The sequence below is a fragment of the Hyalella azteca genome, unplaced genomic scaffold (genome assembly GCF_000764305.2).
Source record: "Hyalella azteca isolate HAZT.00-mixed unplaced genomic scaffold, Hazt_2.0.2 contig5995, whole genome shotgun sequence".
Lineage (NCBI taxonomy): Eukaryota > Metazoa > Arthropoda > Malacostraca > Amphipoda > Hyalellidae > Hyalella > Hyalella azteca.
In genome coordinates, this window is record NW_025936167.1 from 39,040 (window position 1) to 57,476 (window position 18,437).

The 18,437-nt window shown below is 39.7% G+C and overlaps 1 protein-coding gene across 1 annotated transcript; it reads right to left on the bottom strand.

The window, feature by feature from the left end:
* Positions 1-1,774: 1,774 nt before the first annotated feature.
* Positions 1,775-17,093, bottom strand: LOC108669900 (mitogen-activated protein kinase 14). Its single transcript, XM_047880715.1, has 12 exons — positions 16,963-17,093; positions 15,627-15,756; positions 14,797-14,855; positions 13,572-13,713; positions 12,879-13,041; positions 11,912-11,983; positions 9,965-10,044; positions 4,518-4,596; positions 3,147-3,253; positions 3,063-3,093; positions 2,944-2,985; positions 1,775-2,588 (listed from the first exon to the last, which is right to left on the bottom strand). Exons 1-12 carry the CDS (start codon positions 17,067-17,069, stop codon positions 2,404-2,406), a joined length of 1,197 nt encoding a protein of 398 aa, XP_047736671.1. The 5' UTR covers positions 17,070-17,093; the 3' UTR covers positions 1,775-2,403.
* Positions 17,094-18,437: the final 1,344 nt, after the last annotated feature.

Genomic DNA, 18,437 nt, shown 5'->3' on the forward strand with positions numbered 1-18,437 from the left:
ATTGGCTTATGAGCGCCTGGTGAGGAGAGGAGGAGGTTTATGAGCGTTTGTGAGGAGTGTAGTTACTTGCTCCCTCACAGCTGTTACTTTATAACATAATACATTACATACTTACTTTTATCATATTATTATTATATCAGAGTATACATTACTTTCAACATCACTAAATTATTCAACACTTTTGTTTGATGATAAAAAATTACTGAATTTGAAAAAGGGAAAATCTTCCTGCATTTATAAGTAAATAAATATATGAGTGAAGTAGTCATTCTCATATTTCGTGTTAAGAACAACATACAACATTGTCTTGCATACAACATTGAAGAGAAAACAACATAAATGCGTATGGTTCGCTGCACTGCAACATAACAATAAGTCATATTTTTCCACGTGAAAAAAAAAATAACATTTTGGCACACATTTAAGTATGAATTTGTTACGTGCAACTGTAGCCTCGTTAGTTAGTGATGATAGTGAGTGTTTGTGACAACATCGCTGGTGACCACATCACAGTCATCTTTGTTGTGATAGAACCGAAATAGAACCACACGGTTCACTTGACGGTACCTAGAACCACACGGTTCACTTGACGGTACCTAGAACCACACGGTCCACTTGACGGTACCATGTCGCCATGTACACACTAGTGTCGCCATGTGTACTAGTGCCGCCATGTGTACGGTACTTGTGTCGCCGTGTGTGCCTGTGTCGCCATGTGCACACTCTTGCCGCCATGTGTACTTGTGTCACCTTGTGTACTTGCGCCGACATGTGTACACTTGTGTCGCCATGTGCACTTGTGTCGCCATGTGTACTTGCGTCGTCATAAGCACCACAGGCATATGTTTGAGCAAACACCCTGTTATGTTGTACATGTTTGACGGGGCAGCGCAATAATGTTTGGGGCAATCATTGGGGCATCATAAAGAGGACATGAGGAGATGGAGATGTCGGGGGAGGGGAAACCGGGGATATGGGGAGTGGACATTAATTATAGAGATAATTCACGTGCAGTGTTATGTTCAAGGGATGCACAAGGATACTAAGGAATTCATCCAGCATCAAATAAGGGGACAATGAGAACCGCTTTAATAATAAATGAACCACAAATAACAGAATATACGAGCCTCAAATATCGTATTATAATAATGAGAGAATCGTAAAATCACTTAAGGCGCACAAATTTCAAAAACTATATTATAGGATAATCGCAAAATAATCACAAATGTGATTATTTGCACAAATATGCAGCCAAGTTAGGGACAGTAAATACGATTATGGCTGATAAATGGCAAAAGTTCTGTGCAAAATGTTTTTAAATGACCTTACGAAACTCTGGTACCACGCAGGTTTCTGACGCGGAGCCCTATATACACTAGGCTTGCAGTTCTGCATGGGTCTGTTTATGGCTACCCGATCAAAATCAGCTTCTGATCAGAATCTCGTTTCCCATTTTATAGTCGCCTAAGAGTATGACACGTGCGTCTAGAGAGTATAGCATGTGTACCTTAATTGATAGAAACAAGTGTGCCCTGATAGTAAGACAAGTGCGTCCGGAGAGTATGATAAGTTTCTCCTGAGAGTTAGACAAGGATTAGCCGAATCTTGCCAAGCTTGCAAACAGCCCGTACGCTGCATTTTAAACCCAGAGCCAAAGCGGACATTAGCGGCTGATTTACGCACTCCCCGAGTCTAGGGCGGCACCTGCTGCAGATGCAGAGTCGGGGCCTGCATCCAAATTTTGTTAGGGTGAGAACCAATGATTTTAGCTGCAGTGTAACTGCTGCGTGCTGAGGGCCGCTGCAGTGTAACTGCTGCGTGCTGAGGGCTGCTGCAGTGTAACTGCTGCGTGCTGATGCAGTGTAACTGCTGCTGCTGGCACTGCTCAAGCCACCGCAGTGCACGAGTAAAAATTAGTCTTAATTTTTAATTAATTAAGTTCAATTATTAGTCTTCATTTTAAAAAGTTCAATGCTACAAATGATCCAGGATCGGGACATAGACAAACCTAAAAAATGGACATAAAATTAATCTATGAAACTCATCCTTTAAGCTTTTAAAATATTAATAAATAGCAGAGCAGGAGAATGTGACGGCGGCAGACTTAATATTTAAGTAGAACTCTTAAGTAGTTTAAGTCGTTAGAAGCGAATAGCCTAAAATGAATAAGATGTCATTTGACAAAACCGTTCCAAAAATACAACTTTGAACGAACCTACTATACAAACATCGGTCTTGATAACATATACAATCCAGTTTGTGTTAAAACAAAGTTAAATCAACGTACATAAAATGGCGCAACTACGGGACAAAATGTTTTTCATCATCTTTCATCTGAAGGAAACTTCGCTACAGAGAAGCCAATATTGCGAGCAGCTGCAGCAGTTGTAGCAGGAGATCTGGTTAATTGGTTGACTGCTTGGCAGCTGCAGCAGCAGATGCAGCAGCAGCAGATGCAGCAGCAGCAGATGCAGCAGCAGCAGATGCAGCAGCTTCAACAGATGCAGGATCAGCACGGTTGAACTCCACCTGGTCGCTCACGACGCTCTTCTTCGGCTTGAAGGCCATCATCTCCTTGTACACCAGCTCTGCACCACACAATTACGGTATTTAATATATTAAAATACAAGCAATTTTCTATCATCATACTCTCATCGATGGGTCAATAATAGACAAGAAATTTTTATAAAATATGCAATTACTATTAATAACATTATAAACATGAAAAAACTATTTGTCGCATTTCCGGACATCACAGATGTTAGAAAAGATCCATAGTGACTCTATCCCACCATGGATCATCAGTCACCATCCAGCATCATCATTGTTTATTATCATTTAATTATAAATTGAGATAAGCAACCATTAACATTGTCTACACGCCCCACCTTTCCAGCGGTCAGTGGGCAGCTCCATGTCCTCAAAGCCCTCTACACGCCCCACCTTTCCAGCGGTCAGTGGGCAGCTCCATGTCCTCAAAGCCCTCTACACGCCCCACCTTTCCAGCGGTCAGTGGGCAGCTCCATGTCCTCAAAGCCCTCTACACGCCCCACCTTTCCAGCGGTCAGTGGGCAGCTCCATGTCCTCAAAGCCCTCTACACGCCCCACCTTTCCAGCGGTCAGTGGGCAGCTNCTGTCTCTTATACACATCTAGATGTGTATAAGAGACAGAGGTAGGGGTGCGCCAGCGCCCCCCTCGCCGTGATGCGAGCCTCGCTGTCTATCTCCAGCATCCGCTCCAGCAGGTCAATTGCTGGCATAATTATTGTTACTATTATTATTATTATTATTAACTTAGATGATATTTAATATTATTATATTAATACACATCTTTACAATTCAGAAGAAATGTATATACATGCACGCCTCACTGTCCATCTTTAGCATCCGCTCCAGCAGGTCAATTGCTGACACAATTATAGTTATTATTATTAACTTAAATGATATATAATATTATTATATTAAATATATACATCGTAAAATTTCACAAGAAATGTATATACATGCTAGCCTCACTGCCGGTCTCGAGCATCCACTCCAGCAGGTCAATTGCTGGTAGTTATTAGTTATTATCATGATTAGTTTAAATAACATAAATCAATATACATCTTTATAATTTATAAGAAACAACCTCTTCAGCAAGTGAAAAGTTGTTGCCAATATCGTGATATATAATATTACATCCGCTCCAACAGATAAATCGCCGTCACAATTTTCATTTTTTATAATAACATCAAATGTATTTGTTAGCAATATACATCGTAATAATCCAGAAAAAAAAACAATTATTATAACAAACATCATAGAATGCAAATTATTTTCCTGTATGAGCTAGAGTGGATGTCAATACTGTATTAGCGGTGGCATATACAATGAGGTGAATGAGTCGTTATGACTCACCATCACCATATATGGGTCATCATGACTCACCCATCACCATATATGGGTCATCATGACTCACCCATCACCATATATGGGTCATTATGACTCACCCATCAACATATATGGGTCATCATGACTCACCCATTAACATATATGGGCCGTTATGACTCACCCATCACCATATATGGGTCATCATGACTCACCCATAAACATATATGGGCCATTATGACTCACCATCAACATATATGGGTCATCATGACTCACCCATTACCATATATGGGTCATCGTGACTCACCCATCACCATATATGTGTCATTATGACTCATCCATCAACATATATGGGTCATCATGACTCACCCATAAACATATATGGGCCATTATGACTCACCCATCAACATATATAGGTCATCATGACTCACCCATAAACATATATGGGTCATCATGACTCACCCATCAACAAATATGGGTCATCATTACTCACCCATCACCATATATGGGTCATCATGACTCACCCATCAATTTATATGGGTCATCATGACTCACCGTCAACATATATGGGTCATCATGACTCACCCATCACTATATATGGGTCATCATGACTCACCCATCACCATATATGGGTCATCATGACTCACCCAGAGGGTTGGCGCCCCGGAACACCTGCCGGAAGTCCTTCTTGCGCATCGGCGGCAGCGACCTGATGTAGTTGCGGGCCTGGGGGATGTGGGGGATGTTGGGGGATGGATTATGTTTTGGATTTTGGGTGATGGGGATGTTGGGTGATATTGGATGATATCGAGTGCTAGGTGATGCTGGATTTTGGGTGATGTTGCGTGTTGAATATTGAGCAATGTTGGATAATATATCAGATTTTGATTGACGTTGGATGTTGGTGATGTAGGGTGTTTGGTGCTATTGTATATCGGGTGATGTTGGATGATGAACGAATTTTGACGAGGAATGCGAACAAATAAGTTGATCTTGAATATTAGTTGATATTTCGAAAGTCTTTTCAAATCTCTCGGTCAGAATTCAGCGATTGATTCGATAACGACAAAAGAAAATCTTTATCAGTTCAGGCCTGATAATATCTATCAGTATCGCTCGTCTGAGCAACACCGCAGCGGTGTTATGTTAATAACATTTAACATCAACACTAACCTCACTAACCTCCTCACTAACCTCCTCACTAGTTATCCTCACTAACCTCCTCACTAGTTATCCTCACTAACCTCCTCACTAGTTATCCTCACTAACCTCATCACTAGTTATCCTCACTAACCTCCTCACTAGTTATCCTCACTAACCTCCTCACTAGTTATCCTCACTAACCTCCTCACTAGTTATCCTCACTAACCTCCTCACTAGTTATCCTCACTAACCTCCTCACTAGTTATCCTCACTAACCTCCTCACTAGTTATCCTCACTAACCTCCTCACTAGTTATCCTCACTAACCTCCTCACTAGTTATCCTCACTAACCTCCTCACTAGTTATCCTCACTAACCTCCTCACTAGTTATCCTCACTAACCTCCTCACTAGTTATCCTCACTAACCTCCTCACTAGTTATCCTCTCTATGCAAGGCTCAGACGGCGTACCACAGAGCGTTAGTATGCGCAACAGCTGATCTATGTCTGTTAGTGCAACGTTTGTTTGGTTAGTGCAACGTTTGTTTGGTTAGTGCAACGTTTGTTTGGTTAGTGCAACGTTTGTTTGGTTAGTGCAATGTTTGTTTGGTTAGTGCAACGTTTGTTTGGTTAGTGCAACGTTTGTTTGGTTAGTGCAACGTTTTTTTGGTTAGTGTAACGTTTGTTTGGTTAGAGCAACGTTTGTTTGGTTAAAGCAAACATTTGCTTGGTTGGTGCAACGTTTGTTTGGTTGGTGCAACATTTATTTGGTTGGTGCAACATTTGTTTTGGTATAGTGTAACGTTTGTTTGTTTAGTGCAACGTTTTGTTGAACAAATAGAGATTGTATTGTAGAGATTGCAGCAGCAGCAGCAGGACAATGCAGTAGAGTTAAGGAAAACGTTTTTTACTCAAGCATAAAAATCAACAACAACGCGCAGCGTTGATTTCGTAGTCGCTTTCAACAAGATAACTTGACACCAGCACTAAAATATTATGAAATATTATTCTACTAGAGCAGAGTTTTGGGTGTTGATGAAGAGAAAGTCGTTAAATGAAATAAGTTAAATACTTTCACTAAAGACATTCACGTCACATAGCCTGTCTTAAAACCATACAGCATGAATTAAAAAGCCAAGCAGCAAAATAAAACGCAAGCTATTAATTACCCATATTTTTATACAATTTTACATAGTAAATTTTACATATGAATAACTTATTTAGCTAAGCTAAGTAATTACAGTTATCAACGGATGCTATCTCTTCTTTAAAAAATATTGAAAAGATCATACTAATTAAATACACAAAACTCAAGTGGTAGTGGATAAAATATCATATAAATGCATTATTATTCTTAGATTATTTTCATTAGAATATAACTCTGCTACCAGAATAACAAAGTTATTTTAATTAGAATTAACAAAATAGCAAACAAGTGAGCTCAGCCAGTCATGGCGGCGAGCTTAAAGCTTTTTAGTAACTCAGCTTCTCAGAGAAATGCATGCGAATACAACCATTACTGTTAATTACCTTCCAGCACATCTCCTAGTAACCCATTACCTCCAGGCTGCAGTGCCCATCATTACCTCCAGGCTGCAGTGCCCATCATTACCTCCAGGCTGCAGAGNTGCAGTGTAACTGCTGCGTGCTGAGGGCTGCTGCAGTGTAACTGCTGCGTGCTGAGGGCTGCTGCAGTGTAACTGCTGCGTGCTGAGGGCTGCTGCAGTGTAACTGCTGCGTGCTGAGGGCTGCTGCAGTGTAACTGCTGCGTGCTGAGGGCTGCTGCAGTGTAACTGCTGCGTGCTGAGGGCTGCTGCAGTGTAACTGCTGCGTGCTGAGGGCTGCTGCAGTGTAACTGCTGCGTGCTGAGGGCTGCTGCAGTGTAACTGCTGCGTGCTGAGGGCTGCTGCAGTGTAACTGCTGCGTGCTGAGGGCTGCTGCAGTGTAACTGCTGCGTGCTGAGGGCTGCTGCAGTGTAACTGCTGCGTGCTGAGGGCTGCTGCAGTGTAACTGCTGCGTGCTGAGGGCTGCTGCAGTGTAACTGCTGCGTGCTGAGGGCTGCTGCAGTGTAACTGCTGCGTGCTGAGGGCTGCTGCAGTGTAACTGCTGCGTGCTGAGGGCTGCTGCAGTGTAACTGCTGCGTGCTGAGGGCTGCTGCAGTGTAACTGCTGCGTGCTGAGGGCTGCTGCAGTGTAACTGCTGCGTGCTGAGGGCTGCTGCAGTGTAACTGCTGCGTGCTGAGGGCTGCTGCAGTGTAACTGCTGCGTGCTGAGGGCTGCTGCAGTGTAACTGCTGCGTGCTGAGGGCTGCTGCAGTGTAACTGCTGCGTGCTGAGGGCTGCTGCAGTGTAACTGCTGCGTGCTGAGGGCTGCTGCAGTGTAACTGCTGCGTGCTGAGGGCTGCTGCAGTGTAACTGCTGCGTGCTGAGGGCTGCTGCAGTGTAACTGCTGCGTGCTGAGGGCTGCTGCAGTGTAACTGCTGCGTGCTGAGGGCTGCTGCAGTGTAACTGCTGCGTGCTGAGGGCTGCTGCAGTGTAACTGCTGCGTGCTGAGGGCTGCTGCAGTGTAACTGCTGCTGCTGCTGGCAGTGCACAAGCCACCGCAGTGCACGAGTAAAAATGAATTTCAATTTTAAAAAGTTCAAAGATACAAATGATCCAGGATCTGGACATAGACAAACCTAAAAGTGGACATAAAATTAATCTATGAAACTCATCCTTCAAGCTTTTAAAATATTAATAAATATTAGAGCAGGAGACTGACGGCGGCAGACTTAACATTTAAGTAGAACGCTAAGTAGTTCAAGTCTTTAGAAGCGAATAGCCTAAAATGAATGAAATGTCATTTGACAAAACCGTTCCAAAAGTGTCGCCATGTGTACTAGTGTCGCCATGTGTACTAGTGCCGCCATGTGTACTTGGATCGTCATAAGTACCACAGGCATATGTATGAACAAATAACCAGTTATGTTGTGTATGTTTGACGGGGCAGCGCAAGAATGTTTGGGGCAACCACTGGGGCATCATAAAGAGGAGGACATGAGGAGATTGAGATGTCGGGGGAGAGGAGCATGGGGGTATGGGGAGTGGATGTTATAGAGATAATTCACGTTCAGTGTCACGTTCAGGGGCCATACTTTCAAAACTCGCTAAGTGAACGTAAGTACTTACGCTCTATTTTCTTGTCCATGATTGGTGGATTTTGCTTGAAAGGCCGTCAATGATTGGCTGATGAACTTACGATCTGTAACTTTTTTTGAAAGTATGGGCCCAGGGGATGCACAAGGATACTAAGGAATTAATCCAGCATCAAATAACTGGAAAAAGAGAACCACTATAATAATAATAATTGAACCACAAATAACAGTATAATAATATACGAGCCTGATATATAGTATTTTAATAATAAGAGAATCGCAAAATTTCAATTGAGGCACACGAATGAGTAGCAAGGTTGGAGAAGAAAATAAGAGTATGGCTGAAAAATTACAACAGTTTCATGCAAAATGTTTTTAAAGGCCCTAACGAAATTCGGGTAGCACCCAAGTTTCTGCCGCGGAGCCGCTACACTAGGCATGCAGTTCTGGGTCTACTTGGCCGCCCGATCGTAATCAGCTTCTGGTCAGAATCTTCTTTCCAATTTTATTGTCGCCTGATAGTATAACAAGTGCGTCTCGAGAAAATGACAAGTGCATCCTGAGAAGTTTGTACTGAGAGAATGCTAAGTATGCCCTGAGAGTATGATAAGTATAAGTCCTATAAGAGTTAGACAAGGCTTGGCCGAGCCGAGTCTTGCAAGCTGCCCAGAAGCAGCACTTTACACCCTGAGCCAGAGCGGATATTAGCGGCTGATTTACGCACTTCCCGAGTCCCAGGCGGCACCTGCTACAGATGCAGAGTCGGTGCCCACATCCAAATTTTGTTAGGGTGAGAACCAATGATTTTAAATGTCAAACGCACACACTACGATGCTTTAAATATTGTTCTTGAATATCATGTTCAGACGTTTTACGCTTTATTTATTGAAAAACACTCAATTCTCAATCCAAAAGCTAAAGAGAACGCCTGCCCTATCAACGCCTGCGGTTTTCAAATCAAATGTTTCAGGTAAAAAAAAGATGTTCAGTCCTGTCTGCGCGACTGAACATAGATAACTGAATGGACAATGAATGATGTATTGAACGAAGCAATAGTGTTAGCACGACTGAACATAGATAACTGAATGGACAATGAATGAAGTATAAAATATTGAATGAAGCAATAGTGTCAGCACGACTGACATAGTAATCCCGTTGGCGTATTGGGAGTAATTAAAGTATAAGCGCTGTGCTAGTGAAGCCATAGCCTCTGTGTTGGACTGTATAGCTATGTGTAGTACATGCAAAGCTCTGTAACATACTGATTCATGTCTTAGATGTTACAGGACTATGTGTTAGCTATACGTTTGTTATACAACCTACAGGCTATCCTCTTATATTTGTTACGGTTATGGCGACGTATGTTATGGTTATAGCGACGCATGTTATGGTTATAGCGACGTATAACATCACTGGGCTACCGCTGCTAAGATATTTCACGTATAATACTCACGGGTGGGTGATTATATTCCTTGAATTACTCATATTCACTCACTTGTTACAGACCAAATTTGTAGATAAATCAAGTAGGTGCTCATTTCACGGTGATGAATCAGAGGGTAACTACTGTAGGTACTCACTTAACGGCGATGTATCAGAGGGTAACTAATGTAGGTACTCACTTAACGGCGATGTATCAGAGGGTAACTAATGTAGGTACTTAACGAACAATTCCACGAGTATTCACAAGTGAGTAACACAGCGTAACTCACACTCTCATAAAGATATGGTGAACTTTTGTGTTATTGTCTTTGCTTTTAAATTCCTGCTTAACTCGCGATTCAAGCAAACAAGTGATTTTAATACTTATAACTCACACTGTCAGAGGTGACTTTACTCAGGCATTCATGGCTGGGTGTGCCAATGAGTTCCATGATAAGGTTAAGTTGTTGAATGTCTGCGGCCACGTTGGCCAAATCAACACGTTAAGGAAAACGCAACACAAAACACTGCAAAAAAAACAAGCAACGTAAAATGCATGCAGAAAAAATTAAACTTTTGGAAAATATAATGTTGTCCTATACTAGTTTTCTTCAAAAATAAAAATTAGCAAACTTCCAGAAAAAAAAAACACAAAATTGAATAAATAACACAAGGCTATCAACCAAACACACAAATGTAATTTCTAAAAAAAATCTATTTACTTCAATACAGCATCACAGTGGCGCCTCTAGACTCGGAGCAAGCGCTTACTTTAGGTAGCATTATTTTAAGGCAGGCAGATTGAGGACATTTTGATTAAGGTTATAACAGGGATCATGTTTTGTCTAGATTGCAGCACATTCTTCTCTGCCTGCAACAATATAAATAACTTCACTCCATTCATTTATGATTCATTGTGATGTGAATTTACTGTCTAGTTCCAGCAGTTATGGAAACTGCTTTGCCAGTAAATTATAACTGTAGAAATTCGTCCACATCTCGAAGAAAGTTGTCATTTGTTTGCTAGTGAGCATTAATGAGTTGAAAAGTGGACAGTAGTGGCGGCCACTACAGGCGCATGTACACGGGTCAGTAGTGGCGGCCACTACAAGTGCATGTACACGGGGACAGTAGTGGCGGCCACTACAAGTGCATGTACACGGGGACAGTAGTGGCGGCCACTACAAGTGCATGTACACGGGGACAGTAGTGGCGGCCACTAACTGCGACTAATTATAACGAAAGTTTGAGCAAAAGGATTTTCGAATCAAGAAGCACCACTGCACACTAATTACACTCTAACTAATAATTAAGTTACTGTTAGAAATAAACTTGCTTTTAGTTGTCCTGTGTGGATTAAGAACAAAAAACAAGGCGCTGAGACTAAATACTACCCACTAGAGTGAAAAATTATGCTAAGCCATAAAAAATGTAATAGGAATTATTTTTGAACAGACATGGAACATTCAACATAGTCTCTTCAAATGGGTGTGCAACTGATAACTGAACACTGCACTGAACATCAAGTGATCAACTCAATATCCTAATTTATTTTTCGCCTCTTAATTTAGAATAAAATATCTTAAATAACTAATTCACAAACAATTCAACAGGAACGTTTTTTTAATCTCATTCCTTTAAAATTCTCGTTGTTTTTTCTTTTTGAAATGACCAATGTAGATAATGGCACAAAGAAACAATTGACGTGCACTTAATTGTACCAAAACAAGCGGCGATTTCTAAATTGGGCGACTTCTGAAACGGTCGACTTCTGAAACGGTCGACTTCTGAAACGGGCGACTTCTGAAACGGGCGACTTCTGAAACGGTCGACTTCTGAAACGGTCGACTTCTGAAACGGTCGACTTCTGAAACGGTCGACTTCTGAAACGGTCGACTTCTGAAACGGTCGACTACTGAAACGGTCGACTTCTGAAACGGTCGACTTCTGAAACGGCCGACTTCTGAAACGGTCGACTTCTGAAACGGTCGACTTCTGAAACGGGCGACTTCTGAAACGGTCGACTACTGAAACGGCCGACTTCTGAAACGGTCGACTTCTGAAACGGGCGACTTCTGAAACGGGCGACTTCTGAAACGGACGACTTCTGGAATGGTCGACTTCTGAAACGGTCGACTTCCAAATAAAATCGCTTTGAAGCGCGCAGAAGCAGTGCCATAACAAAAACCATCGTGGCAGCAGTAATATAGATGTTAAGGTAGTACAAAGTATACTAAGACAAATAGTATAATAATATCACTAAACAGCACTGTATAGGATACATGTATCTAACATAATTGGTACCAATAACAAACAATAATATTAAGGACAGTAAAGGATACGGTCCTGGCCAGGGAAGAGCGTGCGTCCCGTGAGCAGCTCAGCCATGATGCAGCCCACGGACCAGATGTCCACTGCAGGCAGGACAGACACGTCAATAATTGAATGATTATGAATGATAGTCATGATAATGAATGATAGTCATGATAATGAATGATAGTCATGATGATGAATAATAGTCATGATAATGAATGATAGTCATAATGAATGATAGTCATGATAATGAATGATAGTCATAATGAATGATAGTCATAATGAATGATAGTCATGATAATGAATGATAGTCATGATGATGAATGATAGTCATGATGATGAATGATAGTCATGATAATGAATGATAGTCATGATAATGAATGATAGTCATGATAATGAATGATAGTCATGATAATGAATGATAGTCATGATAATGAATGATAGTCATGATAATGAATGATAGTCATGATAATGAATGATAGTCATGATAATGAATGATAGTCATGATAATGAATGATAGTCATGATAATGAATGATAGTCATGATAATGAATGATAGTCATGATAATGAATGATAGTCATGATAATGAATGATAGTCATGATAATGAATGATAGTCATGATAATGAATGATAGTCATGATAATGAATGATAGTCATGATAATGAATGATAGTCATGATAATGAATGATAGTCATGATAATGAATGATAGTCATGATAATGAATGATAGTCATGATAATGAATGATAGTCATGATAATGAATGATAGTCATGATAATGAATGATAGTCATGATAATGAATGATAGTCATGATAATGAATGATAGTCATGATAATGAATGATAGTCATGATAATGAATGATAGTCATGATAATGAATGATAGTCATGATNCACCACCACCACCCACCCGTCTGGTTGTAGTGCATCCAGTTCAACACCACCACCACCACCCACCCGTCTGGTTGTAGTGCATCCAGTTCAACACCACCACCACCCACCCGTCTGGTTGTAGTGCATCCAGTTCAACATGATCTCCGGGGCGCGGTACCAGCGGGTGGCCACGTACCCCGTCATCTCGGTCTCCGTCGGGCGCGCCAGACCAAAGTCCAGGATCTTGAGCTCGCAGTCCTCATTGACGGCCAGGTTGCTCGGCTTCAGGTCCTGCAAGCATGAAATTTCATCTTATTTATTATTTAATTTTGATATCATTTCACTATTTCATACCTTCGTTCTCCGCCAGGTTTGCTGGGGTTCGTGTGCTGGATGAGGGCAATATTATTTCATACCTTCGTTGTTAACAGCAGAGTTGCTGGGCTTCAGGGTTAGTCATTGGGGTTTATAATATTATATAGAATTTGGAATAGAATACGGTAATTATTCTAATGTCAAATAATCAATTTAGGCAAACCATTAGAATGATTGCATCAACTTGCTCAATCTAAAGATTAATCTTCCAACAGAATAGATTGGTGTCACTGCAAGAAAGCAGCTGGATCATCAGGATGGGCGTTTAGCAGAGAAGCACGTTTTGAAAATCGCGAGTTAATTACACAATGATGAATCTTAATTTGTTTGTCAGAACTTGTTGCCAATTATTGTGCACTAGCAAATGCACTCAAGGTAAAACTCCTCCGGCAGAGTGGATGTACGTGAGTCCCCGCAGCACCTGGTAGATGAGGAACTGTACGTACCCTGTGGATGATGCCGGCAGAGTGGATGTACTTGAGGCCCCGCAGCACCTGGTAGATGAGGAACTGTACGTGGTCGTCTGTGAGCTTCTGCGTCTTGACGATGTTGTTGAGGTCGGCGCCCATGAGGGGGCTCACTAGGTAACTGCAACCAGACATCACAACTTGTTCATAAGGTTCAGCATATATAAATATATGAACTATGTGCACCATTGCCATTAGGCAATGGTGCACCACAACTTGCCTCATCGCACATATACAGTCAACAAATAAAAATACATAAACTATGAAGGTAATGGCAATGATGCATCACAACTTGAAATATCTCTCTAAATAATAATTAGGAATGACATTAGAGGTTATGTACTAATATCTACAGCTCCAATTCTGTAGCCTGCACATGTAAATCTATGATGTACAGGCTACATTAAAGCTTTACTCTGCCATGATACCACATCACAAGTTTAGGTCTTGAACAAATATAATAAAATCTTTCATGTCTCAAAATCCTGTTAATACTGATCAATGACTCCAAATTTAGTTCATTATATGCAGCTACTCCACAGAGAAAATATTTGTATCACAAGATGAGAACTAACATTAGGACTTCTTTCATTAAGTATTGATATATAAAATAGGTAAATAAATTATGTTCATAATTTACATCTTGACCATTAAGCAAAATTAATCATTTGAGCCATTAAATGTTCAACAAAAAAATAATCAAAGGTAATAAATTGAGCCAAATTTTCTCAGTTACATGCATTGTATTACATGGTCCTGTCTTACCCCATGCCTGGTCCCATCTTACCCCAGTGGGGTAAGATGGGACCGGCTCACTTTTTTTAATCTGTACAGAAAACTGTGTTAGATGCAAAACGTCTGAGTTGTAGCTTAGAAGCCCATTGCATAACTACACCTTGTGATAGGTTTAGGGTTTTTTAGTTAGTCATGTTATAGATGCTACAGGCTTGTTAGTGATTTTGGTCCTGTCTTACCCCATCTGACTATAGGTATTGATATATAAAATAGGCAAATAAATTATCTTCATAATTTACATCTTGACCATCAAGCAAAATTAATCATTTGAGCAATTAAATCTTCAACAAAAAAATAATCAATGGTAATAAATTGAGCCAAATTTTCTCAGTTACATGCATTGTATTACTGCAGTTGCCAATTTCAAAATAGATGTCTCATATTTGTGCTGCACATTAATAGATCTTACATGTCTTGGAATCCTTCAAAATTGGGAGATGGTGTGAAGACGTCCAGAAGGCCAATCACCTGCAAAATAATGAGACATTTATAATGAAAAATAATAGTGATTTGCTGACTTTAACTTCATAGACAAAAAAAAAACTTTCTATCATCAAACATTATCACCGTAAACATGTGTGTAACTAAAAATTGTTATACTTTTGTAGCAATTCTGTAGAACGGTTTAGATTAGACTCTCCACTTTCCTAACTTTTAGTTGGAGTTTCTTCTTATAAAACTCCACCAAGGAAACAATTATAAACCCATAGATTAAACATACGGTACCCATATTCTTTAAAATAACATGTTCTTAAATTTATTTGAGGAAATGTAAAAAAAAACTCCCAGCCCATGTGCTGCAGCCATTATCTTAATCATTGTTATCATGTATTCATCAGTCTATCAAATGTTAAATGTATAGAACTTTTGAGCCCCCTCTACAAATGTTTGCACTAAAGGTGAATTTTATAAGTAGAAGTACATTAATGCATTCTCATGGTCTATGTGCTGCAGCAATGACCTCAATCAATATATTTTATATAGTAATTATCAAGATATCAAATTTTAAATTTAGACATTTTTCTCGTCCCTCCCCCTAAATTTTTGCATAAATGGTACTAGATTATATAATTAGAAAAGAACATTACATTCTCATGGCCCATGTGCTGCTGCAGTGATTTCAATCAAAACATCTATGTAATTAACATGATATCAAATTTTAAATTTATATATTTTTCTAGTCCCTCCCCCTAAATATTTGCACAAATGGTGGATTGTATAGTTAGAAAACAACATTACATTTTCATGGTCCATGTGCTGCAGCATTCTCAGTTCCCTGTAGGTGCGCTTGGCGTGTATGTGGGACTGGAACGGCCGGGACAGTTTCTTGATGGCAACTTTGGTGTTGGTGGACGTGTCCACTGCAGAGCTGAGATCAAATATTTGCTTTAAAATACAATATGCAATAAAACACACAAAGGATTAAAGAGTTTGTTTTAATTATCACCTCTATTCATTTCATCATCAAATGGCCTGCAGTTCAATCTCCACTAATAGAATCTGCTGATCAGTTATGTCCAGAGTTTTGACTCAACACAAAATGTCCAGCACAAAAGACATGAGTGCAGTATTACTCCAAAGACAGATATTGTCATCTGATATTTGAAGAATCTAATATTGTTCTTTCTTCAGACTTTTTCTGTCAACAAAAGAGTTCAAGCCAGGATCAAATTTGTTCAGAACAATTATGAAGAATTGAGCACGCATGGAGCAAATGGCAAGAGAAATAAGGTAGTGAGCCTGCAAGTTTTGAAGCTGCCTCCACATGGACAACTGCACAGTTAAGGTTATTGCATTACCACCACATGTTCAAGAGTCAAGTCGAGTCATGTATAAAATATTAACTGATCAATTGAAGATCATAGCTTTTTTGGCCCATTTTCAGCTAGCATGCAAAGTCAGCTTCAAAAATAAACAAACATTTATACATTTCTAATCAAATTAAAATTGGAAATAAATTTAATTTGAGCATTTAATTTAATTTAATTTAACATTTACACACACCATAGATATTTAACAATCACATGAATCAAAATTAGGTATCTCCGTAGTTAACATCCCATTGGTTTTTCATTTTATTTTTTACTCATTAACACAATTCTTTGTGTGAACAAATTAAGACCATTTGATACTAACATAATAAAAGTTAATAAAGAAATAATCTGATTCAAACGGCCTAAAAATTAATCTTAATAATTTTAGCACAAAATCTTTTACACTACATGAATCACTCCAAGAAATAACATTTGTTGGAAAGTCTATAGACATATCTAGTAGCACCTAGGTATTGATTGCCTAATCAAATATATTTTATATTTACATCCCAAGAACTTTTAGGAAATCGTACTTCTGTTACAAAGAACATCACAAGCTCCGACTAGTATATTACAATATTATTTACTATACAATGAGCACCTAAAGCACATATTCAATTTGTATCTAAAGCACATATTCAATTTTGTATCTAAAGCACATATTCAATTTTGTATCTAAGGTACCTACAACTAGAACAGCTACATACCGTATCCTAATCCAAAAGTTGAAACAACAAAAATCCTATATGATTTCCCCTCACCAGACTTGTCCATAGGCCCCAGAGCCGACTGGGGACAGCATCTGATAGCGACGTGGTAGCTCCCATTCTGTCTTATTTAGTTCAGTTGAATAAAAATCTGGTCGCATGATTAAAGAAATAAACTGAAAAGCTGAAAATTGTACATGATTAGACAAAATATTGCAGATATAAAATTTTAGGCCATTTTATGCATACCTACAAAAAGTAGCAATGCCAAAATTGTATTGGCTATGAATAGCTGTATTTTTGGAAAATTCTGCCTAATGTTACAGATGTTTCCAACAAGAATTTGAAATATTCAGCAAAAATTTTCTGCAAAAATCCTAAAAACAGCCCATTTCAAGGCTATTACAGACTTATTTACAGTACTTTGAATTGCAGGTAGGCCTAGTACCGTAGTAGCCAGGTACATGAGTCGTACATCTGATGATCTGTCTTAAATCTAATTATTGATAAAATGTTTTCAAATTTTAGGTAACAAGATTTTAAAAATTATTGAAAATTTGGCACCATGGAGAAACAAAAATTTAGTAATAATATGAAAACTTCAATCCAGTAACTTGTAAGGCTGTACTGTAATCAGTGTAATGTGTAATCATAAATTCATAAATCATGTAATGTGGCTAACAAGATTACAATTTACAAGAGGCTGACACCCTGGCAGCTTGGGCCATTGGCAATATCATGAATATGGGCATACTTGAGCATTAACAAGCAAATAGGATCTTAAACTGACTAGTGACTACAAATAAGAATAACCAAATAAGGTAACAATACAGAAACTGGCGACGCCTGGGCAACCTCCAGCTCCTGGTCTCCATGATGAATGATAGCCTTGATGGCAGCCCGTTTGCCCAATTTAGACGGCACATGGGCTTGACGAACCACAACTGTTGTTGTTGACGGGTTGAAAGTTGGAGGCGAAGAAGAGGTCTCGCACAAACAACTGACAGGCGACAGCGGACCGTCATCGGGCACCAGCAATAGATGTAGCTATGCCCGGAAAAATCTTCCCAGTCCAATTTAGTGAAATGTGCAGAAATTCAACGATTCGAATATGACCACAGCTTATCATAACATAACATAATAATAATATAATAATATGGCGTTATAGAATAAACCGGGTTGGCCTGTTGTCTATTCTTATAATGCTTATGATGCGTCTTCTTTTGATTGCGGTATCCCTAGGTAAGAGGAGCTTCTTCTTCTTTTCGGGGTGTCTACACTGGGTAGACTTAAAGCCACAGGTCGACCTCGAGGACGGCCGTTGGGCCTGAGAGCCTGTATTGTGTTTAAATTCTTCTGGGTAAGAGGAGCGAAAAAGAAGTGGCGCATAGTGGCCAGAAGGAGAAAGAAGAATTGAAAAGAACAGTAGGAAATGAAAAAGGCATCGCGCATGATTTCAAATTGGTTCGTTGTTGGTGAGTGAATTTTGGTAAGGATTGGTGAGGGCTTCGGATGGTTTTAACGGGTTG

Bases quoted from the DNA above. Each gene is read 5' to 3' on its own strand.
- LOC108669900 (XM_047880715.1), bottom strand. From the start codon at position 17,069: ATGCGACCAGATTTTTATTCAACTGAACTAAATAAGACAGAATGGGAG. The intron at 2,986-3,062 runs GCTGGAAAGGTG...TGGGGCGTGTAG, and splicing joins CATGGAGCTGCCCACTGACC to AGGGCTTTGAGGACATGGAG. The intron at 2,589-2,943 runs GTGGGGCGTGTA...TGTGTGGTGCAG, and splicing joins GCCCACTGACCGCTGGAAAG to AGCTGGTGTACAAGGAGATG.